Source organism: Dendropsophus ebraccatus, chromosome 14, assembly GCF_027789765.1.
Source record: "Dendropsophus ebraccatus isolate aDenEbr1 chromosome 14, aDenEbr1.pat, whole genome shotgun sequence".
Taxonomy (NCBI): Eukaryota; Metazoa; Chordata; class Amphibia; order Anura; family Hylidae; genus Dendropsophus; species Dendropsophus ebraccatus.
Window position 1 is genome coordinate 61,584,906 of NC_091467.1, and position 24,335 is coordinate 61,609,240.

General features: G+C 46.3%; 1 protein-coding gene across 4 annotated transcripts in view; it reads left to right on the forward strand.

Annotated features, from left to right (window-relative positions):
• The window catches only part of LOC138772409 (ABC-type organic anion transporter ABCA8-like), a 28,814-nt gene extending 5,310 nt beyond the window's left edge, over positions 1-23,504 (forward strand). For 3 of the 4 annotated variants that reach the window (XM_069952785.1, XM_069952786.1, XM_069952787.1), the window contains exons 5-39: positions 116-210; positions 413-639; positions 880-1,018; positions 1,191-1,376; positions 4,461-4,608; positions 4,982-5,147; positions 5,257-5,315; positions 5,534-5,644; positions 6,350-6,525; positions 6,764-6,883; positions 7,499-7,637; positions 8,869-8,959; positions 9,204-9,343; positions 9,858-9,977; positions 10,070-10,271; positions 11,247-11,413; positions 11,518-11,645; positions 11,723-11,860; positions 12,167-12,274; positions 12,494-12,664; positions 14,157-14,276; positions 15,176-15,286; positions 15,702-15,764; positions 17,035-17,126; positions 17,289-17,409; positions 18,386-18,506; positions 19,165-19,256; positions 20,625-20,797; positions 20,930-21,005; positions 21,456-21,550; positions 21,834-21,953; positions 22,245-22,385; positions 22,460-22,539; positions 22,875-22,930; positions 23,122-23,504. In XM_069952785.1, the coding sequence (XP_069808886.1) occupies positions 116-210; positions 413-639; positions 880-1,018; positions 1,191-1,376; positions 4,461-4,608; positions 4,982-5,147; positions 5,257-5,315; positions 5,534-5,644; positions 6,350-6,525; positions 6,764-6,883; positions 7,499-7,637; positions 8,869-8,959; positions 9,204-9,343; positions 9,858-9,977; positions 10,070-10,271; positions 11,247-11,413; positions 11,518-11,645; positions 11,723-11,860; positions 12,167-12,274; positions 12,494-12,664; positions 14,157-14,276; positions 15,176-15,286; positions 15,702-15,764; positions 17,035-17,126; positions 17,289-17,409; positions 18,386-18,506; positions 19,165-19,256; positions 20,625-20,797; positions 20,930-21,005; positions 21,456-21,550; positions 21,834-21,953; positions 22,245-22,385; positions 22,460-22,539; positions 22,875-22,930; positions 23,122-23,214 (4,385 nt within the window). In that variant the 3' untranslated portion in view covers positions 23,215-23,504. Of the gene's footprint in view, positions 1-115; positions 211-412; positions 640-879; positions 1,019-1,190; positions 1,377-2,463; positions 2,546-4,460; positions 4,609-4,981; positions 5,148-5,256; positions 5,316-5,533; positions 5,645-6,349; positions 6,526-6,763; positions 6,884-7,498; positions 7,638-8,868; positions 8,960-9,203; positions 9,344-9,857; positions 9,978-10,069; positions 10,272-11,246; positions 11,414-11,517; positions 11,646-11,722; positions 11,861-12,166; positions 12,275-12,493; positions 12,665-14,156; positions 14,277-15,175; positions 15,287-15,701; positions 15,765-17,034; positions 17,127-17,288; positions 17,410-18,385; positions 18,507-19,164; positions 19,257-20,624; positions 20,798-20,929; positions 21,006-21,455; positions 21,551-21,833; positions 21,954-22,244; positions 22,386-22,459; positions 22,540-22,874; positions 22,931-23,121 lie in introns of those variants that run through there. The other variant, XM_069952788.1, reaches the window with a different exon arrangement.
• The last annotated feature ends 831 nt before the right edge of the window (positions 23,505-24,335 follow it).

Here is a 24,335-nt window from a genome sequence, read left to right on the forward strand (position 1 = left end):
ACGTAATTCCGCAGAATTTGTCTGCGAGAATTCCTAAGTCTGAACCCACCCTTATCCCCCACTGTGTGTTACCGTGGATTCGGGTCATGTGTGTCGTTACCATGTATCTTCACAGTTAACTGCTATTATAAGGATTCCTGCGTTCCATTATATTACTGGACAAGTGGATTTCTGGCGCTACAGGCCGGTATCGACGCCGCCATCATTCAGGTAAAGCATAGAAACAACAAGACCGACATTCACTGACTGTATCCAAAATCACTAAACCTAGACTGGCCCAACACAGCTGAGGGGTTGTTACAATGTGTCCAGTCGCTACACCCAGTATGTGTGTAGTGTAACGCTCTGCAGTACACAGCACATACCTGATATGTGTGGTATGTGACCTTGCAGAGCGTCTGTCTCCTCGCAGGTGACCACCAATCACTCGGTCTGGGACAGCCTGCTCTCCGCAGAGGTGGTGAAGATGAGATACGGCAGTGCCATATTACAACCTATCCTGTACGTTGGCTTCTTCATCCTGAGCATGTGCATGTGTTACGTCTCCCTCTCCTACCTGCTGACACTTTACATCGCCAAGGAGAGGAAGGAGCAAAGAGAGATCATGAAGATGATGGGGCTCCGAGACCTGGCCTTCTGGTGAGTGGCTGCATCACCCTGCAGCACAGAGGATTTCAGGCATAGAATTTACTTATCTTGTGGGAGGTCACAGACTGAGGGTTACATAGTAGAAGGGTCCTAGCAGCACAGAGTATTTCAGGCAGTTAGCTTGTAAGATGTAGAAATATATCCATTACAGGAGGCCTTAGTATATGAATGTTCCTGGCTCTGCAGTTTTCTCCTCATGATGCCGCCTTCTTCTTCTCTCCGGTTTTTCAGGTTATCATGGGGATTGCTCTACGCAGTTTATGTCCTGATTATTGCGAATCTGATGACTCTTGTCATAACCAGTTATGTCTTTGTGAGAAGCTCCTATGGTGTTATCCTGCTTCTCTTCTTCCTCTATGGAATATCAATGGTAAGATTGCCAAAACTTCTTTTTCACAATTCACCCTCAGAGCAGCAGTCACAGTTCTGCCAGCTCTCAGGATCTGCTCCGGCGGTTCCTCCACAATAATAGGAGTCATGGTGCTGTCATCCATTCTCCCTTATCTCCAGTAATGGACATTTCCTTGCTCATTCTCTTCTAGATTTGCTTCACCTTCATGCTGTGCGCCCTGCTCAGGAAGCCGCGACTAGTCACCATCACCGGATTCTTCATTACTCTGTTCCTTTCCATTCTGAGCGTCCTGCCACTCGTGAAGATCGTGCCCATCTGGCTAGAAGTCATCCTTAGTGTTTTTGCACCATTTGCCTTCTCTATTGGGTTCACACAGGTAAGTTCTCCACCGATGTCGCCTCTTCCACATATGGGCCCAGTATATACAAGAATGGTCTGAGCTGCAGTACCGGACGTGGGCACACCTGTTTCGTGAATAGATCTGACCCAAAGCCGAAGGGGGTATTGTGGCAAAATGGCAGCCGCTATTGCATTACATTGAAAGCATATCCCAATAATATTATGGACCCATAATTCTTTTCACTGACTACATGGTACTGTAAAGCCAATGAAATGGCAGTATGTGGCTAATGTCACAGGGAGGTAGGCAGAGCGACCATTCTGTACCCGATCAAAAGATAGAGCAGGTGTGTATTACTGGTCTCCAGCAACTAACAAAGGAATCGGAGAGTTACGGAGTGTTTCTTTAGTGAGGAAGAGTGATTTAGTCAGGTACTGAAGGCGCAGCGGACACACAGACACACAGCTATTGCAGATACACACAGGCTCTTGGTTGGAGCGGAGTTGCCAGAGGAGCTCTGCCCAATGTAGTTCCTGTGTGCTCTTGACTGAAGAGAATATGGAGACTGACTGTGAGAATAAGGGCCTTGTGTAAGCTCCTTCAGCTGGGGATTTTTATAGACGTACCTCCTGCCCCTTGCAGTGTTTCCTTTAAGATGTACCTCCTGCTTCTTGCTGTGTTTATAAAGAAAAGATTTGTCCCTCAGCAAAGACCCTGGTGTTCCTGTCATGGGCAAGGGTGGTCCTAGGTAGCTTCTCTCCCCTGCGGTGAACTCAGCACAGCCAAACTGTGGTGGTTTCTTGTGTAGAAAATTAAGTCTTTTGCTGTATCTGTCTTTGGTCCCTGTCAGGGGTCCTGGCAAAAGCCAGACCCTGGACCTACTCCTGCAGGAACTTGGTCTCTGTGTGTCCTCTCTCACTGAAAACTTAAAATGGCACTATCAGCAGGTTCTGCCCAGAGAACCTGCATATATCCTGTATATTTCCTTATTGCCTTATGCAAATTTGCTGGCTAAGAGCATTTGGGGCGTCACCCTCTGGCCCCGAGCACCACCGCGTCCCACCCACTATTCATATTCATATATGCATAATGGGCTCTATGTACTGTGCTGGAGCAGGGAAGATGTCCCGTCGGAGACAGGCTGCTTCCCACACATGCACCATTCATCTGGGCTGCCGCCAATCCTCCTGGAGGTCACTCAAGATGTAAGTATAAGTCTATGTTCATCTGTGAATGTGTCTGAATTGAAGTGATTGTTTTTTTTTTGCAAAATGTATGAATGAGAGTGAGTTGTAGTGTGTGCCTCTTGAGAGAGTGTGGATGATAAGAGTGTGCATTGTGTGGATGATGGGAGTGTGCATGGTGTGGATGATGGGAGTGTGCATTGTGTGGATGATGGGTGTGTGCATTGTGTGGATGACGGGAGTGTGCATGGTGTGGATGACGGGAGTGTGCATGGTGTGGATAACGGGAGTGTGCATGGTGTGGATGATGGGAGTGTGCATGGTGTGGATGACGGGAGTGCATTGTGTGGATGACGGGAGTGTGCATAGTGTGCATGGTGTGGATGATGGGAGTGTACATGGTGTGGATGACGGGAGTGTGCATTGTGTGGATGACGGGAGTGTGCATGGTGTGGATGACGGGAGTGCATTGTGTGGATGACGGGAGTGTGCATGGTGTGGATGATGGGAGTGTGCATGGTGTGGATGATGGGAGTGTACATGGTGTGGATGACGGGAGTGTGCATTGTGTGGATGATGGGAGTGTGCATGGTGTGGATGACGGGAGTGTGCATGGTGTGGATGACGGTAGTGTGCATGGTGTGGATGATGAGAGTGTGGATGATGGGAGTGTGCATGGTGCGGATGATAGGAGTGTGCATGATGTGGATGATGAGAGTGTAGATGATGGGAGCGAACATTGTGTGGACCCATTATCCACACCATGCACACTCTCATCATCCACACCATGCACACTCCCATCATCCACCCCCTGCACATTCCCATCATCCAAACCATGCACACTCCCACCCATATGTGGGCGGGCTGGGTAGCAAGGGAGGGGGCATGCTGGGCGGGCCGAGAGGGTTGCTTCAGGCCATCGGACAATGCCCCAAATGCTCCTAAGCCCCTGATTAGCATAGGGGAAAATAGAGAATATGTACAGAATGTGGAGAATAAGAGAAGAATGATTCACAGGCCTGCAGTTATAATGTAAACAGCTTCAGGGGCATATCAGCAGGTTGGTTGGGCAGAACCTGCTGAACGTGCCGCTTTAAGGTTCTCGCAGTACTATTTTGGTAGCTTAAAGGGGTACCCCGGCACTTTTAAAGCTTTTTATGAAATGCTGGCCTTATATACAACATAATAAGCATCTTCTTACCTCACTGTGTTTCCCCAAAGTATGTAGTTGCTCCTCCCTCCACTAGATGCCACTTTGTATTCTACACTAAAGGAAAAGTACTTAAGGGTTAACTATGCACATGTTTACTGTCATGTATTTCCTGTTATATTGTACTATTCTGTAACATGTATTGACTAACCAATCCTTGAGCTGGGTACCTCGTGCAGTCTCTACCTTTCACAGAGCCCCCTTAGCAGAATATAGGCTTTGAGGATTTCTGTCTGTGTGTTCCTGAGAAAGTGGGAAAACAAGTTTACTCCTGCTGCAGGTTATTCCAGGGCCTGGTCTAGAGGCCAGGTCCCTTGGGCTGGACTTATGCAAGAACTTGTTCCTTGCTTTTTTCTAAGTCTTATCACCCTAGTCATTGCTCGGCTAGTGCCAACGGGGGTGAGGTAGCGGTAAAAGGGGACAACAGGACAACCCTATCTGGGCAGCTACCCTCTTCTTCATCCTGAATTTCATTCCAGGATATTCAGTCAATGGCTATGTGAGCGTGACTAAGCCAGAAACTCCTCCACCCTTGCAGGGTTTTCCTTAGGGGTCTCCCTGACGGCTAGCTGTACCACACTGCCCCAGGTGGTGATTCCCCCACCCCCATCCTGCTGCCCCAACACCTTCTTTGTTTCTTCTGCACTGCTCCTAATGACCTGTTGCCTTCTGTATATATCTATATCTATATATTGTATAAAATAAAACTACGTCTTGTGCTTACAGAGCCTTCATATAGAGATGGAGATGCAGGGCGTCTTCTTTTCAGACATCGCAGGAGACTCGTCCTTCATTCTGAGCAGCTCCATCAGCCTCCTGCTGGACTCCGGCCTCTACCTCCTTCTCACATTGTACTTTGAGAAGATTCTACCAGGTAATGCTGAAAAATATGAGGCCCAATCTTCTGATGGAGTCTGCTGCCCCGAGACCATTGGCTCCAGTTGGAAAATGTCTGCCATGAACTCCCCCTACAGGTGGCAGAAGGCAAACCAAATGTCATCAGGTGACTCTGAGCTTGAGCTTTGGAAAACTCTACCCCTGTAAGGATATATGATGACTGTACTGAGCATAGAATAGTGCTGTAAAGAAGGGGATCAGTAGAGTAATGTGAAAAGTGACCTCACCAGCAGAATAGTGAGTGCAGCTCTGGAGTATAATACAGGATGTAACTCAGGATCAGTACAGGGGAGTAGATGAGCCGTTCATACAATAAAATTGTGACCAAAGGTCATTGGTTTTCCATTTAGATAAACATGGCCGGAGGTATGAGCCGCTTTTCTTCCTCCGATCCTCTTACTGGTCAGGAAGGAAAAAGTCCCTAAACCTATCTGACCCTAAGGACGTAGACTGGGAGGACATCAGAGATCACATCGAGAAGGTTCCAGCTGAACTACAAGGAAAAGAGGCAATCAGGTATGTCCTGCAGGTGAAGAAGACTTTAGTAAGGGGTGTAATGTCATCTCTATACACAGCTCTAATATAAGTCCTTGTATTTCTTATGTTTTCTTGTCACCAATTGTAGGATTCATAACGTAAAGAAAATCTACAGCGGAAAAGACAAAAAGACAGAAGCTTTGAGAGGTGAGAGAGATGCCAGGCAAGAGCGAAGCCGCAGATCCCGATCAGTATTACAATATAGTGAACTATAGGATCTATAAATACGTAATGTTATTGCTGCCACAAGATTCCATTAGTCCAGCACCTGCCGCTCCAGGGACGCCGCTTATCCTGATGGGGATACATAGTCCTGGGCTGGATTCAGAGAAATTTACCAAAAACTCCTTTGGTCTTGTCCTCAGGTCTGGATCTGGATGTGTATGAGGGGCAGATCACAGCTCTTCTGGGTCACAGCGGAGCCGGGAAGACGACGTTACTGAATATTCTAAGTGGGATGAGCCCAACAACCAGCGGTGAGTTACAGAGCTCTTATGCTGAGCCTCGTCCAATCACAGCGGGAGGAAAGGGGAAGGTTTGTAGAAAGGATTCTTTACATGTACAGCAGTGATAAGTGAAAAGGAGGTCACATTTGCTGGAAATTCACCAGGAAACCTTGTCCATGTTTTATGTGGATTATTTTTTAGATTCACTGTGAATTAAACCAAATTTAAGGAGTGAAATCGGGTTAAATCTGACATGTGTAAACTTGTTCTAAAGCTAGGTATCCTCTCTGGATAAAGAGAGGCGGGGCTAGACTAGGCACCACCCACTGGACTGTTCCTCCAAAGAGTAATGCAAGTGAATAGGCTCCCTTACCAGTAACATTATTAAAAAAAAAGTGAACAACACATGAATCAACAACATGTACCAGTGCCATTATAGCAAAACAGTAATACCAGAGTAACTATCTGACAACCTACATTCACAGAGGCACGCAGTGGGACACTACATCAATGACTACTGTAAGAGTTCTCATCATTTGCTGCAGCTTTTCCCCCAATACGGAAGCACTGAGGTCAGAAATGGTTGTAGTTACTAAACATCACAGGCACTGGACGTCGCCATGGGGTCCTTACAGTATGGGGCTTGTCATATAGTACAGATGGAAACAGCATGGACTGAATTGAATGACAGTCCTCATGACAATGATGGTAAAATATGACGCATCAAACCCATAGGCTCGGCCTCCATCTACAACCATCGGCTCTCAGACATCCAGGACCTGGAGGAGATACAGAGAAGAATCGGCTTCTGCCCGCAGTTCGACATAAAATTCGATCAGCTGACGGTCCGAGAAAACCTGGAGCTGTTCTCCAAGATCAAGGGAATCCCTGCCAGAGACGTGGAGTCGGAGGTACAGGCCATATGTGATCTGTATCTGGTATCCAGCATAGGAACTACATGACACCTAATAGTAAGGTGGAGCAGACTGCGGTGCATCCTGTATCTAAAGGGGTGGAGATAATCTTCACATCTGTGTGTGTGAGTGGCTGGATGGGACCTTTATGGATCTGGACCTCCTAGCTGTCAGGAATGCTGGTAATGGATCAGTCTTCAGAAAAATTTCTATGATTTTCGCCTTTACATTATAGGTGATAAAGGTACTCTCCGACCTCAACATGATCTACATTCAGAATGTGGAGGCCAACAAGCTGAGCGGCGGACAGAAACGGAAGCTGAGCCTCGCAGTTGCCCTATTAGGGGATCCCGAGGTAACTGGACAATGTCTGGGATCAGGAAAATGGTGGATGGGAGGGGGATATTATGCTTCCTGTCATGGCCGGATTAAAGAGAGGGCACCCGGGGCACATGCCCCGGGGCCCCCACCAGCCCGAACCCTAGCAGAACGGTGCTGCTTACCCAGGATATCAGGCCATGTAATAGGGCCCTAACACAGTGGGCAACAGCGCACACAAAGTGCTGTGTTCTCACATTGCGTTATTAACACAAACACAATGTGGAAATACACTCTGATATTTAGTCCCCCGCACCTGTCTCTATGGCCTGGCATCTTCCCCTGCACTGCAGCCTCTAGTGACCACATGCATAACAGAGGAGGATGCTGAGCCATACAGCCAGGAGCGAGAAGGGGTCTGTGCTAAGTCACCTACAGTAAGCAGCCATCTGTATAGATCGCAGTATAGTTTATTTATTTTATTTTTTTTTTTGGGGGGGGGGGATTGTTGCCCGGGGCCACCACCAACCTTAATCCGGCCCTCCTTCCACTAAACTACAGAGGACATCAGGGGCCCATACAACATGGCTGATGACCCCCAGACCCCTCCCTCCATGATTGGACCCTTACTGGGCTTTTTATATTTCCACAGGTTCTCCTACTAGATGAGCCCACCGCCGGCCTGGACCCGTTCTCCAGACACTGTGTGTGGTCCATACTGAAGGAGCGCAAATCTGACCGGGTCACGCTGTTCAGCACGCAGTTCATGGATGAGGCCGACATCCTTGCTGGTAGGAGATCATGGGGCACGACATTTACTGTACAGACTCCAAATATGTGTGACGCACTTTGACACAAAAATAAAATGGCGGCCAGGTGCTTTGGGAGGATTTCACTTACTGCTTCACTTACTTTTGTGGCAATTTTTAATTCAGTTTTTTTTGGCTCCCAAACAATTATCAAAAAAAAGGTCAAAAAGCTGTGTGTAAAAAATTGCCTATAGATGGTGCAAGCACATTACAACAGTCTCTGATGGAAATCTCACAACAGCTTGCCTGACAGGAGTCTCACAGAGGGTCATCTGACAATTTTACAGCATCTCACCTGACAGCAGTCTCACAGGAGATCACCTGACACCTTTACAGCATCTCACCTGACAGCAGTCTCGCAGGAGATCACCTAAAGGCCCTATTCCACAGAACGATTATCGCTCATAAACTCGCTCCAACTACCGCTCGTTAACGATAATCGCTTCGTGGAATTGGTGTAAACGAGCAAACAACAAAGATGAAATCGTTATATTGTCGTTTAAAATTGTTTTTCCGCATGTCGGAAAAAAAAATCGTTGGTCTTTGAAACATAATTCGCTAATCGGTTCGTAAAATTAGAAATCTTTCAGTCGTTTGTAAAAAGGTTTAAAAAAGTAGGTGTGTCGTGTGGTCATGATCACCCCGGCGAACGTTTTAAATGACCATATAACGACCGCAAAATAATCGTTACACTACATACATTGTTCACTTTATGTGTTATCGTTTACTAAAAAAAATCGTTTAGTGATCGTTAATGAGCGGTCGTGGAGCGAGTTTATGAACGATAATCATTCCGTGGAATAGGGCCCTAACACCTTTACTGTACCTTACCTGACAGCAATCTCACAGGAGATCACCCAACAACTCCTGCACTCGTTCTGTGAAGCTGCGCAGTGGAATCGCAGACTCGCAGACCTCATGACATCATGCAGCATTATGTTGCTGGGAGCGCCGAAAGTATTTAAATCTTCGCAGGACTGTAATGACACAGCTGCGTGGCTAAGTCAGTACAGTCCTGGGAAGATTGAGATACTTTTGGTGCTCCTGTGCATGAGGACTTGCTGCATCTCACCTAACAGAAGGTCACCTGATAACTTTACTGCATCTCACTTCTAATATTTATAGAAATGTAGGGGAACAAGAACAGAAAGAGGGAGTGGCAATGATTTATAATCCTGTCCGTAATAAACTGGACAAAATTTTCTGTCTCCAGATCGCAAGGCTGTGCTGAGCAGCGGAAGCTTAAAATGCGTGGGATCCTCCTTGTTTCTGAAGAGGAAGTGGGGGATCGGCTATCACTTACGGTGCGTATCAGAGGCGGCCAGCTTCATTTACATCAGGCATCATGTTTTTTGCTTAGATTTTTCAAACCTTCAGGTTTTCTCCATTATCTCCTAAATGCTCCCCGACATACTAATATATAAGGGCAGTATGGGTGTCGGCAGTGTTACACAGCTGGGAAGACAATGCCAGGATCTTAATGGGAGATGCTCCTTATTCCATTCCCTAAGATTTTACAAGTCAGAGTTTTCATTGTCTTTCTTGTAGGATGCAGGTGTCTCCATCTTGTAATCCAGACGTCATAACTTCAGTCATACAAGAACACGTCTCCAGTGCCAGACTGAGCACCCAGAACGTGGAGGACCTCACATTCACCCTGCCCTTCGACCAGATGGACTCATTTCCAGGTACAGGCCATCACTGAGGTCCCATGCTATGCAGCATACACTCTCCCAAAGATCTGCTCATCCTGAGCTCCCTGGTGCATAGAACAGAACCCCAGAGCTGACACACATGGTGGGGGAGGGTGAGCCATTAAGAGACAATACACATTATACACATACAGGGGCGGATTAACTTTACCATAGGCCCCGGGCTGTTCACCAAGCCTGCCCCCCCCCCCCACCCCACTGTAACTATGGCAGCACTAGCCTGGCGTTCATAGTACAGGATAGATAATGTCATGATGTCCTGATTTGTGCAAAATTGCCATAAAAAAAACTTGATTTTTTTGCAAATCATGGCAGAAGTGTAGCCAGGAGACAGTACACCATTGAAAGTATAAGTCTTTTTGGGTGGTCATGGGCCCCCCAGGAGCTCAGGGCCCCGGGCTGCCGCCCAAAACGCCCCTATTATAATCCACTACTGTACACATAACATAACAGTATTTTGAGAATATATAACGTATACATGTCTGTCCAGCTCTATTCTATCACCTGGATGAACGTGTGGGCCTGGACATCAGGAGTTACGGGGTGTCCATCACAACGCTTGACGACGTCTTCCTGAAACTGGAGGGAGAGGAGGAGATTAAGAAAGGCGGTGAGTCATGATTTATTGTGGTTAGTGGCTTATAAAGAGGTGGTGCAGCAGCTGTGATTTTTCTCTATTTACCTTTATTTTATTATCATCAGACTATGGAGTTTTTGCCCGCTGTGACCAAAATGAAGATGAAATCAGAGACTTGTCCCCTGAGGTGGAGGACTCGGTGATGCTGATGTCGGATTCTGGCAGCGTCACCCTTCATGGACTGGCGTTGTGGAGACAGCAGGTGGTGACTATGGCGCGGATCCGCTTCCTGAAGCTAAAGCATGACATGAAAGGCTTCCGATCTATGTGAGTCCCTGAAGGGGCACTCCACTATAACAATTGTATGATGCAGATAAGGGAAGCAACTTTTTAATCAACTAAATGGCCCAATTTATCAACATTTTCTAGAACTCTCCTTAATGTCATTGAATGGAAGAAGTCCATTCATTGCATTTCCAACAGGGACGACCATTGCATCTCCACCAGGGTCAGCCACTGCATCTCCACCAGGGTCAGCCATTGCGTCTTCACCAGGGTCAGCCATTACATCTTCCCCAGAGTCCGCCATCCAATCTTCACCAGGGTCCACCATTGCATCTCCACCAGGGTCTGCCATCTAAACTCCACTGGAGTCGGCCATTGCATCTCCACCAGGGTCCTCTATCCAAACTCCACCAGGGGCGGCCATTGCATCTCCACCAGGGTTCGCCATCTCATCTCCACCGGGGTCGGCTATTGCATCTCCACCAGGGGCGGCCATTGCATCTCCACCAGGGGCAGCCATTGCATCTCCACCAGGGTCCGCCATCTAATCTCTACTGGGGTCGGTCATTGCATCTCCACCGGGGTCGGCCATTGCATCTCCACCGGGGTCGGCCATTGCATCTCCACCACGGGACACAATAACAATACTGGGCTTTTATCCAGCTTCCCTAGTCTCCCAAATGGCAAACATGATGAATTGCTATTAAGGGGATCTGAATGCAAATCCTGTGAAGACTAAGGGTGTGTTTACACAGACAAATTTTCAAAGGAATTATTGAAGCCAAAGCCATTAACAAACTATAGATAAAGAAGAGGTTATGAAGGAAGACTGAGACTCCTCTTTTCAAATCCATTCCTAACTTTGTTTTCACTCATTGCAACCAAAAATCTGTACGTGTGAACACACCATAATGACCCAATCAGATCTTGGTGGGACCCTTGCTGATGCTTTCATGTTGTGGTAAATGTCCTCTCCTGTGCAGAGGATCTGGTGGTAAAGCGTTCCTTGTATTTCAGATTGGTCCTCCTGCTCCTGTTCCTCTTACCTATGATAGCCACAGCCATATTGATGGACTCCCTGCAGACCATTCACAACTGGAATCTCACCCCGGACCTTTATTTCCGAGGACCTGGACACCGGGCGCACAAATCTTTCACCAGTCTTTTGGTTAATAACAACACAGGTAGGACGATGACACTGGTAGATGCTGGGGCTGTACCTTGATGCTGGGAACTTGAGGTTAGAGAGCCCCTACAGATCTGTAACCTCCTGTATTACCTGTGACAGGGGAGTCCATCGAAGAGTTTATCAATGGCATTAAGGCACAAGATATTCTGGTGGAAGTTATTGATGGTCCATACAACATGGACACTACGGGCTACAATGGAGCCATCGAGCTGTCACTGCAAAACAAGGTGATGTGGAGAAGATCACACAGTAGACAGGATGATAACTTATAGGGGATTAACTACAAAAAAAATTGGTTTTCCAGAGTTACAGCTTCAGGATCATTGGGAATCCCCGAGTGCAGAATGGACTGCCTGTCCTGGTGAATATCATCAGCAACGTCTTCCTGAAGAGCTTCAGGTCTACAGAGAAGATCCAGACCTGGACTAAACCCATCGATCCTGTGAGTCCAGAGCCACACCATGGATATTATACAGCATAATATTCCAATAATTTCATTTTGGGTGACAGTATATGTGGCTGCCATCACAATCCACAGCGTTCCCAGATGGTAAATCTAACTAGACAAGTGATGTAGCATTGTCCAGGTAGAGGTTGTAGAAAGCTGGATGAAAAGCCTTGTAGAGGCTGCCATGATGTGTGTCTCAATGTAGTGAGATAATCCTGTGTAGAATATCTGCCATATTGTTTTTTTGACCCATGCCATGCCATAGACCCAGGTTCTGATGAGGCTTTCTTGTTTTCTTAGGACAAGAATTACAACTATTATTTATTCTTTTATGTCTGCCTGTCCTTAATGCTTTTTGCATCTGGTCTTGCCCCACACTTTGCAATGAGCAGTGTCCAGGACTTTAAGGTGGGTAGAAATATTTCGGTAATAGACATAATACTTCACCTAGATAAAAGCTGCATAGCATGTACAGTACTTTCTTTACTTATCTGGTGCCGATCATGAGTTCCTCTAGAGCTGTATTCACACTAGTGCTATCTCATCTGGGGTTTACAGGTAAGAGGGAAAAGGGATTTATTATGTTTGCAATCTGTTAACCAATCAGCACCATCTCGTTTTTTTCAGATCAAGGCTCGTTCCCAGCTGCGGGTCTCCGGTCTCTTCCCATCTGCATACTGGTGTGGACAAGCCTTGGTGGACATAGCACTGTACTGGCTGCTGCTCTTCCTGATGGTAGCCATATACTTTGCATTCAACAAAAAAATGATTTTTGGTTTCAAGAGCGTAGTGCTGCTGGTAAGTGGGATTCTTTATGTTCATGACCTGAACTATGCAGATGACCCAGTGAGCGGTAGCAGTAGCACCAGTCTGGACCCGAAGGGCATTGTTAAATACCTATTAGATTGTACAAAATCTTTTTGCCATAAAAGAGCCCAGGCAACTAGATGAGCAACTATTAATGCTGAGGCAGGTGACCAGCTAGCCCCTAGTTACTGGAAATGAAGAATTTCCCTGAGCTGTTGAAATGACTGGGAAGTAAGTATAGTAAAGGCCATTTGGATCACCTGCCTGAAATTATATACCGAGAGCCTTCTGTGTAGCAAATTTATAATAGAAGATGATATGAGGGTTCTTATCTCTACTGACACCTCCTCCTGTCCACATCTCCTCTCCTTTACTCACACCTCCTGTCTTCTGCCCAAGGTTCCTGTCTTCTACCAACACCTTCTCTCTTCTGTCCACAGCTCCTGTCCTTCACCAACACTTCCTATCTTTTGTCCACTGTTCCTGTTCCATACTGACACCTCCTGTCTTCTGTCCATGGCTCTACCGATCTCTACCGATGCCTCCTGACTTCTTTCCATGGCACCAGTCCTATACTTATGGTGTAATGAGGTGGTGGACGTACCTTTTCCAAGGAGGGGTGTCAAAGGAGTCCCTTGTTTTCACCAGAGCCCGCCACAAGGTGGGATTGGCTTTGCTGCTGGAGACTCCCAGGTCGCTACCCTCAGAGAAGGTCCCTGGTGACCACCAACTGATGGAAGTGAAGACGTAGAGGAGCATGGAACTAGATTCCCCTATCTGTGGTCCAACGTCAAAATATGAGAAGACACTGTTTAGACTGGAGCTGAGCTGAGAAATAGAAATGGAAAAAGATCCAAATGGCTAGAAGGACGCTAGGAATAGAGAAAGTGGAAGATAGCCAAAAAGCACAGACGTGGTTTGCTGACTGACACCAACAACTGAGCATAGAGGTGTGGAGGTTGTGGCTATATATACAAGCAGGTATACATTTTTGTAATGTGTGTTATTTAAGTGAATGGCCACCTTCCCCGTGTTCCCCCCACCCCCTGAAGTGTGGTGCATTATACTCACCGAATGCTATGCTCTATGCTAAGCCAATTGTAGCTGATGACGCGCTGGAGGGGGGCCGGCTGGAGCGGTCCGGCCTGCCTCCTGGAGATTACATCATTGTCCCAAGATGGCGGCCAGGGTTGACAATAATTCGGGGGTGTGGGAAACACGGGGAAGGGGGCCATTTACTTAAATAACACACATTACAAAGTTGTATAACTTTGTAATGTGTGTTATTTAGTGAATAAATGTGTAGCACCGCACTACCTCTTGAAGTATAATTGCGCTGTATAAATGCTTGATGTTAAACAATATATTATATGCATTATAGCAATTAGATGCAACGGGATTATCACTTGGACACAGGCTGAAGTATAATACCACTGTACAAATTATTTTTATAACTCAGCTATTACATTATATTGTCTTGCAGATTCTGGAAATCCTCGTCTACGGTGCATCCATTGTTCTTTACGTCTATGTAATCGCCTTCATCTTTAGAAAAGGAAAAGTTCATGCAGATCGATGGTCATTTTTATTTGTCATTCTATCAGTAAGCAATGTCTTCCAATCTAAGTGCAGTTTACAGGAGCTTCACCTTCAGGGGTTTGGATATGTATTTAGAGAAGGCTATAAATATACAAGATACAACACAATGTAATTTAAAATACTAAATTATAAAATAAAAAGAAATTATGTTACAAACAAATTGCTTATAAGAAATAGTGTGATATTGGGTTCAGTTTTATACAATTTTATTTCAAAGTTTGAAAAACCACTTCCAAAACCAGCAAATGGCAGAGCACAACTGGGAGATGAGCGTACATGGGCATCCTCATATACAACACAGTGAGACAAGGGTCCAATACTTCAGTCTTTCTGCAATGGGCCACAGCTTTTTATGCCCATTAAACAATTGCTTACATCTCCTAGTATTGTGTAAGCTTGGTATACAGAGATTATTTGTCTATCGTATTGTCTACCATGGAGTGGGCAGTTAGGCTAAGAATTCAGATAAGGTTGAGAAAGAAACAGCATGCTAACTAGGTTCCAGTGGCGTAGCTACCATGGAGGCAGACCGCGAAACTGGTACAGGGCCAATGCGACAGGGCGGCTCAGCGATGCATGGTCTGCCTCCATGGTAAGGTTCACACCAGCACACACATTTACCCCCACACCAGCATACTCGTCTGGCGTAGTCCCCCGGCATTTGTTTTCCTGGCTCCCCAGCACACAAGTGACCCCAGTCATGCACCGGGTAGCTGGGAGAATGATGTAATGCTGGGGGACTGTGCCGGGCTGGGTGAGTATGTGTGTGTGGGGGAGGGACAGGAAAACTGGGAGAAGTTTCTCAGGACTGGATCCAACTTTTCCAGGCATTCCAAAAGACTAAAGCTCAATGTCTAAGTTAAAGGATTCATCACATTATACTCATCCCCTTTTCTTCTGCAGATCTGCCTCCCTCCCATTGCAGCATTATTACTTGTGGGTTATTTCAAAACCTATATCACCTACCTGTTCCTGGTGCCTCCCGGTAACTTTGGAGCCTTTCTAGCTCATCTGGTAAGTACTGCTTTAGGAGAAATGAAATGTATTCGGAATCTTTTTATATGTGTCAGAATCCCGCTTGCTGTAATAATATAGAATACGGAGTACACCCAGGCCTGGTCACAATGGAAGGGACAAAGGCAGTAGCTTCCCCCAGCAGGTGTCTGGGCCATTCTGGACTCCTCGCTGGTGTCTGGCAACATTACTTGGACACTACATGTCACTCTTACTAGTGCACTGTAGAGTTCTGCAGACACCTGAATCACTACCATACAAAAACAGCTATGCAGTATTATACATATACTGTACTTATACTATATGGTAGTATTATTTGCTATTATGACATTTTGAAAGGCCTGTAAAGATTAGCAGTCTTCTACATGATTTATGTGCATCTTCATGTTCTTGCTTCTTATTTTTCCTTCCACAGAGTGTTTGGCTCTTCCTCCCTCCTGAAATGTTTAGTTCAGAAATGTTTTACTATCCCCTTATGGTAAGTACTGCAGAGTCTAGGGAGGTCCTCCTATATATATATAGTATATAGTACTTACTGCAGCCGGACATATACATCAATTCCGAGAATAAGGGTCCTATTCCACGAGCAGAGCAGGGCCCGATCAACGATGTAAACAAGCGCCGATCTGCTAGATCGGCGCTCGTTTACTGGGCCTATTCCACGGCCCGACAAAAGTTAGGGAGGGCTGCAGGGACATCGTTACCGATGTCCTTGCAGCCCTTGTTTCATACATTACCTGTCCAGGCGCAGGTCTTCTCCTTCTCCCGGTCCCGCGCGGCAGGATCAGCTTTGGAGCGGCCTGTCTGAACTGACAGAACGCTCAGCCAATCACTGGCCGCGGCAGTCCTGGCAAGTGATTGGCTGAGCGCTCTGTCAGCTCAAACAGGCCGCTCCAAAGCTTATGCTGCTGCGCGAGACCTGGAGAAGGAGAAGACCTGCGCCTGGACAGGTAATGTATGATGTTTGTGAAATCGTGATTTGTGATTTTACGTTTGAACCTAAATGAATGATCAGCCGATGACACGATCATCGGCTGATCGTTCTCTCTATTCCACACACAGCGATAATCGGCCGAATCGGACTGATTCAGCTGATTACCGTTCAGTGGAATAGGCCCCTAAGGCTGAGAATAAGAAGTAGCAGCTGTAAAAAGGAGAAGTAGGGGGGAAAGCTAGCACTGTAACAAACCCTCAGCTGTTAGGAAGGGGTTTATTTCACTGACAGTAAGCAGAGATCTCAAAGCAACCGAGGAATCAAGAGACAAACTGAGCTAGAAAACAATATAGGTTTTCATTATTTACAGAACACTGGGCATTTATACAGTGACCTAAACAGCAGAATAGTGAGTGCAGCTCTAGAGTATAATACAGAAGGTAACTCAGGATCAATAATGTAATGTATGTACACAGTGACCCCACCAGCAGAATAGTGAGTACAGCTCTGAAGTAAAATACAGGATCAGTATTGTAATGTATGTACACAGTGACCTTACCAGCAGAATAGTGAGTGCAGCTCTAGAGTATAATACAGAATGTAACTCAGGATCAATAATGTAATGTACATATGTACACATTGACCCCACCAGCAGAATAGTGAGTATAGCTCTGAAGTAAAATACAGGATCAGTAATGTATGTACACTGTGACCTTACCAGCAGAATAGTGAGTGCAGCTCTGGAGTATAATACAAGATGTAACTCAGGTACAGGTAGGTATGATATAAATATGAGTTTTTTTCCCTCTTTCAGCCGTGCATTCACATTGTCTTATTTTGGGGAGTTCTGTGGTTTTTAGAATGGAGATTTGGAACACGATGCCTGAGAACAGATCCCATATATAGGTGAGAGGAAGAAAAGGGAAGTAATCTATATTGTTTGGCCTTTTGCTCCCTAACATAGGGATCATTATTGCCGCTACAGTACCTCGCTGGTCTTCGCGCTGATTCATAGACGTCACATAAGGCTCCATTGTGTAATACAGGAGAGAACTTTCTTTCTTTCAGGTTTGCTCAAAGAAAACATCAATTTATACAGAATCCAGAGGAGCTGGAGGACGCTGATGAAGAAGTCCTCGCTGAGACAGAAAGGGTTAAACACCTGAAGTACACAACAAATGTGGAAGACGTTAGTATCAGAATCATTGCTGAGAAACCAGCTCCATTATGGGCCCTCAGATGTGGCCCCTGACTAAACCAGAGAACCACACATAACGTTCAGCCAGGACTGTGGGGGCATACAAGCTGATAGGAGGGTCTGGGCACGGCCATGGTTACAGGACAGACCTTGTTTTCATACTTGTAAAAATAGGAGAAACAGGGAAAGCAAACCTGGGGTAAGATACACAAGTATAAGACCTGGTTATATGGACAAATAGTTCCCTATAACAGTGACGGCACAGTGCCCTATAACAGTGACGGCACAGTGCCCTATAACAGTGACGGCACAGTGCCCTATAACAGTGACGGCACAGTGCCCTATAACAGTGACGGCACAGTGCCCTATAACAGTGACGGCACAGTGCCCTATAACAGTGACGGCACTGTGCCCTATAACAGTGACGGCACAGTGCCCTATAACAGTGACGGCACAGTGCCCTATAACAGTGACGGCACAGTGCCCTATAACAGTGACGGCACAGTGCCCTATAACAGTGACGGCACAGTGCCCTATAACAGTGACTGCACAGTGCCCTATAACAGTGACAGCACAGTGCCCTATAACAGTGACAGCCTCAGTGCCCTATAACAGTGAAGGCACAGTGCCCTATAACAGTGACAGCACAGTGCCCTATAACAGTGACAGCCTCAGTGCCCTATAACAGTGAAGGCACAGTGCCCTATAACAGTGACGGCACAGTGCCCTATAACAGTGACGGCACAGTGCCCTATAACAGTGACAGCCTCAGTGCCACCACAACAATAACAACCACAGATGGCAGTGACAGTCTCAGTGCCACCACAACAATAACAACCACAGATGGCAGTGACATCCTCAGTGCCACCACAACAGTGCCATATATTAGTCCTATGTTATCCACAGTCCATGAGGATGTAACTTCAGGAGAATAAATCCAGAATGATTGTATTTCTTGTATTTCCAGAAGCCGGCCATCATAGTGGACAGCCTGCGCAAAGAATTTAAGGAGAGAACCAGAATTTGCTCCTGTAGAAAAAGACAGAAGAAAGCGGCTGCCAGAACTGTGTCCTTCTGTGTCAATAAGGGTGGGTGCTGGGTAGTCTGTGGCACCGCCATATGTGCCACTGTCACTGTGGGGGTCGGGGTGGTCAGGGGCCATGCTAGGCCAATGTAATATTAATCACATATAGACAAGTTCTTCAGCTTTTTGATATGACTTGTTACATTGCTCAACACTATCATTATTTCTGCTTGCTGTCAGTGAATGAAACTTTATTGCTGATATCCAGAAACTGTAAAACTTGGATAGACCAAATTCTTCTCACAGCTGATGGTTCTTCACAGTTTAGACCAGGAATGTGGAACCTTCAGCCCTCCAGCTGTTACAAAACTACAATTCCCATCATGCCTGGATAGCCAAAGCTTCGCTTTAGCTGTCCAGGCATGATGGGAATTGCAGTTTTGCAACAGCTGGAGGGTTGAAGGCTCCTCATCCCTGGTTTAGACAATACTATGTGAGCTAAACCTCAGCAACACAGATCTTTCCTGTCGTGAGGGTCTGTAACAATGTATCAGGTAAATGTGTCCGTCCTCTTTCCCTAAGTATCCTACAGGGGTCATCTGTCTCACTTCCAGCAAGCAGAGATCTTGAAAATTTCCATCACAAAATTGACGCGGCTGTAAATCTTTGCTTGTTGTCACTGAATGGAAACCTTCATTTTTTTATTTGTTCTGTTTTAACAGGTGAAGTTCTGGGATTACTGGGGCCCAATGGAGCCGGGAAAACCACATCCATATTAATGTTGGCTGGAGAACTGAAACCTACAGCTGGGGAGGTAAGGAGATGAGAATCCTGCTTCCCAATTAGCTCTCAGGATGAAGGGACTCAGAACATGGTAACCCCTTTTCTCTACTGTGGTGAGCTATATTGGCTGTAGAGCCTACACCAGGCTGGGGAACTGAAATCTACAGGCGGAAAGGAAGGTGGATTAAAATTGTGCAGGTTTCCTATTGATTAAAGGGGTTATCCAGCGCTACAAAAACATGGCCACTTTTCCCCCTACTGTTGTCACTAGTTCAGGTGCGGTTTGCAATTAAGCTCCATTTACTTCAATGGAACTGAGTTTCAAAACCCCACCCAATCTGGAGACAACAGTAGGGGGTAAGTGGCCATGTTTTTGTAGCGCTGGATAACCCCTTTAAATAATAACCCCCTCCCCTGCTGCAGTGAATTGTGGGATGTGTAGTGCCTACAACAGGCCTGGGATCTGAAATTTACAGCCAGGATGGCAGGTGTATCAGGATCCCTCTGGTTCACTGTTAGGCTACATTCACACTTCCATTTTTTTTCCAAGGATGAAAATCTGGATCCATTATTTTTCCGTTCATCCGTTTTGCATCCCTAGTGTGGTCCGTTTTTTAATGCGTTTTTTGCGGCTACCTAAACAGAGGTGTAATAAAGAAAAAAAAACGCCCCAAAAGAGGTCACATGGTCTGGGGGCTTTTTACAGTCATTTCTATCCTGTGAAGAGCTTGCTGATGTCACACACAAAAAACGGATCCGTGATGTGGATGGTTTTGCGGATTGCAATGTACTCTATGCAAATTATGCACTCTCCATAGGCTTCTATTGGGGTGTCCATTCTGCAATTATGGACCGTATTACAACCTGTCCTATTTTTTTTCATCACGGATTGCAGATCCACAAATTTACTGGATGCATGAATAGATCCATCCAATTGTAATGGATTCAGTATTTCCCGGTCAGTGAAAACGGATGTAAAATATTGGCGTGTGAATGTAGCCTTAGCTCTTAGGATGCAGGAACTCAGAATCTAAGTAGTCCCCTGCTGTTCTGTGATGAATTGTGGGAAATGTAGTGGCTACGCCGGGCCAGGGAACTAATCCTTCAGGCAGAGAGATAAGGAGATCAGAATCCTGCTGGCTTACCGATGGCTCTCCGGATGCGGGAACTCCCACCATAGCATCCTATCTGAGCTGTGGTGAATTGTGGGAGATGTAGTGTCTACACCAGACTGTACATAGTGTCCAATGTTAACAGAACTAAGCAGAGCTGTTAATGGTGTCTGAATGCTCAGTACTTATGGATTCTAACTGCAGCTTTGGCTGTGGATGGAGTAAATGACATGAGTATTGTCTGTGAGGGATGATCTGCCCTGATGTGTGCACTGTGCCCCCTACAGGTAGTTCTGTGCAGCGGGGCAGACTCTGAGAAGGATGACGCCAGCGCTGCCTTCATGGGGTATTGCCCACAGTTTAGCCCACTATGGCCCACTCTCACTGTGAAGGAACATCTGGAGATCTACGCCGCAGTGAAGGGCATGAAGAAAGACGACGCAGAGCAAGCCATAAAGCGGTAAACTGGCTGCTGCAAAAAAACTGTCATCCATGTAAACCCATGAAATGGCTGTACTGCGGCTGTACTTATTACACGTCACTGCTATATATATTGGGTTTATGGTGAGTTTCCTCTGTTTTGTTTGTGTAGGGTATCAGAGGCGCTGGAACTAAGACAGCATCTAAATAAGCCGGCCAAGAAGCTGTCTGCTGGGGTATCCAGAAAAGTAAGTGACCCTGGTGTGTATACATATATACAGTGACACGATACTCTGCATCCATCTGACTGGCCACACACTTGTAATACAGACATATACACACCAGACCTATACACCACACCCAACAGCGCAGACCCCTCCCCAAAAAAACACCTGAAGTAGCTATTCTATCATCTGAATTTCAAATGGAAAAAGCTGTCTCCTCCGATTCAGTTATCAGTATTTATATATAGGATATATCCACAGCTTCATTGTTGGGCCTCATTCACACAATGGCTTTTTACTCTGAGTTGTGGACAGAATCCATGTTTTCCCACACAGATGCTACAGTATATCGGGTGCCAGGATGCAGATCAGCCCCATAGACTGGGGCTGAATCCGCAAAATAATAGAAAATCTGGAGTCCCCGTCCTTGTATCCTGTGGGCAGGCTCTGTTATATTCTGTATCTCTCCTATAGGTTTGCTTCGCCATCAGCATGCTGGGTAACCCGACCATCGCTCTCCTGGATGAACCTTCCACCGGTCTGGATCCCAAAGGGCAGCAGAGACTGTGGTGAGTCCCATCCTACAGCGGCCATAGACATTAGATGCTTGTGGATGCGTCTTCATATTCAGGGGTCACCACTATGTGGAATATAGGGCAGATTTTACCAGTCAGATCCTCAGAGAGGCCAGAGGTGTCATCAGGGGATGTCTGGTGGCCGAACATTTCCATACTGTGAAGGAGACAGAAGACTCTTATAGTCCAACACCTGCAGTAGACAATTTCCAGACTACAGCACAACCAAACAAGCACAGTGTGGTCTGGTGTAGTGATCGGTTCTTATGTATTGCAGGAGAGCCATCCGAGCAGCCTTCCGGAACAAGGAGCGAGGCGCCATCCTCACCACACACTACATGGAGGAGGCAGAGGCCGTGTGTGACCGTGTCGCCATTATGGTGTCTGGGAAGCTCAGGTAGTGGGGGCTTATATCGGGGTCACATCCCATCATTACTTAGACATGCAGCCTGCAGTGTAAAGCATGGGGGTCTCCTTCCAGCCATCATGGTTGTGTCCAGGGTCATGTACACATCTCTACTGTACAAAGATCTACAGCTTGCTATACATCTCCTGTATGTGTTTACAAGTATATCCAGTACAGGTGACAGGATACGGTGTATTCATAGGGATGGAGGTAACATGACAACTAGAAGGACCCCCATCCCTTACACCGCTGTGTGACCCCCGCCCTGTGCTTTGTCTCCAGATGCATCGGCTCCATCCAGCAGCTGAAGAGTAAGTTTGGTAAAGGTTACCTCCTGGAGATGAAGGTGAAAGATCCCCGGCGGGTGGATGAGATTCACCAGGAGATCATCCGGATCTTCCCGCAGGCAGACAGACAGGACAGGTAAGGGCAGGATGGTCACACATCTTCCTCATGTGTCACATCGGAGGAGGATAACGTGTATTTCTGCTCCACAGGTTCTCCTCACTGCTGCTCTATAAGATCCCTATGGAGAACGTCCAGTCCTTATCTCAGGCCTTCTCTCAGCTGGAGGAGGGTAAGAGGCTCTTCTGTCCCATGGCTCCAGGCCTGCACTCTACTATAGGGATCTGCGGGACCACCACATTACCTAAACTATAGAGAAAAACTATATATTATTGCTGCATCACAGTATGAGAGGGTGAAGTTATATCCTCCTTTGTCCCCATGACAAACCCTCCTGCCTTTATACTCAGTGAGGTCAGAGTAACCAATATCAGATCTTGCCTTTCTTCTTCTTACCTGGGCCAGGAAGTGTTGCTATGGGGGCAAAAAGCACCGGAGCATTATACATACAGGAGATACACAGGTCTATGGCCGATATCTGATAATTTTTTCTTTTCCCGTGTACAGCTAAACGCGTCCATGACATTGAGGAGTACAGCTTCTCCCAGTCCACCCTGGAGCAGGTACCAGACACCCTTTCCTGTCCAGTCTATTATGGCGATGGTCTGCATGCTATTGTTGAAGCTTCATGGGGTTAATAGAGGTGCAGTGATCAGAGGATCCCGCCTTCTGTAATCTGCCTAGGGCTTGTCCACAGTAGACACCCCCTTAAACTGAGGAGTCACCACCTTCAGCTTCACCTCTATTTCCCCAGGTTTTCCTTGAGTTAGCCAAAGAGCAGGAGAAGGACGACTATGACCAGGACGCCACGTTTACATGGAGGCCCCTGAAGACTGAGACCGTCTGACAAACCATCAGGCATGCTGAGACCTTTAGTACCATCACAGTTGAACAGCGCCAGGGTATAGGAGGAGTCTAAGCAGCAATGTGAAGGGTTAAGGAGCGACCAGGACAGTATTACCATATCGGTCTATCTTCTTAGTACATTAAACCTTAGATCTTCTAATAATCCTAACAATGTATCTTATGTTGTATAACAATAACCATGAACCATATGATCGCACTTAAAGGGCCGGTATCATCAGAAAGTGACTTGTTGTTGAATCAAGTTTTCATATTAAGATACTTTTTAAAGAATCTTCAGTAATTCTTTGTATAATTGTTCACACTATTATCTGGATTAACTACAAACCACAAAGGTAATAAGCTGTGACGTCCTGTCCTGTGGAGATCACGTCTCATCAGAGCGTGAGGTCAGCAGCCTCTTCATTATAATAGGACTGGGTAATAATGTCAAGTAACACCTATACGTGGATGAACGGTTGTCACACTTCGCCTGCTCCCCTCCTTTGCTGAGGTCATAGAGCATGTTCACAACACTCATCTTTAGAAGTCTATAGATGATGGATACAAATTCCTTCCCAGTGCATGAGCATGCTCACAATACTTCCCAATAGAAGTCAGTAAGGGATGGTCCCAATGACCTCTGCACAGAGCATGCGCACAATACTTTCTAATAGAAGTCAGTAAGGGATGGTCCCAATGACCTCTGCACAGAGCATGCGCACAATACTTCCCAATAGAAGTCAGTAAGGGATGGTCCCAATGACCTCAGCACAGAGCATGCTCACAATGCTTCCCAATAGAAGTCAGTAAGGGATGGTCCCAATGACCTCTGCACAGAGCATGTGCACAATGCTTCCCAATAGAAGTCAGTAAGGGATGGTCCCAATGACCTCAGCACAGAGCATGCTCACAATGCTTCCCAATAGAAGTCAGTAAGGGATGATCCCAATGACCTCTGCACAGAGCATGCGCACAATGCTTCCCAATAGAAGTCAGTAAGGGATGGTCCCAATGACCTCTGCACAAACCACAAATCACGTTTTTTCTAGCTGAGGGCTATCTAAGGTTGTCTCCTACTCTCCAGACTGATACATAGAAACCAGTATGATTATTGCAGATCCA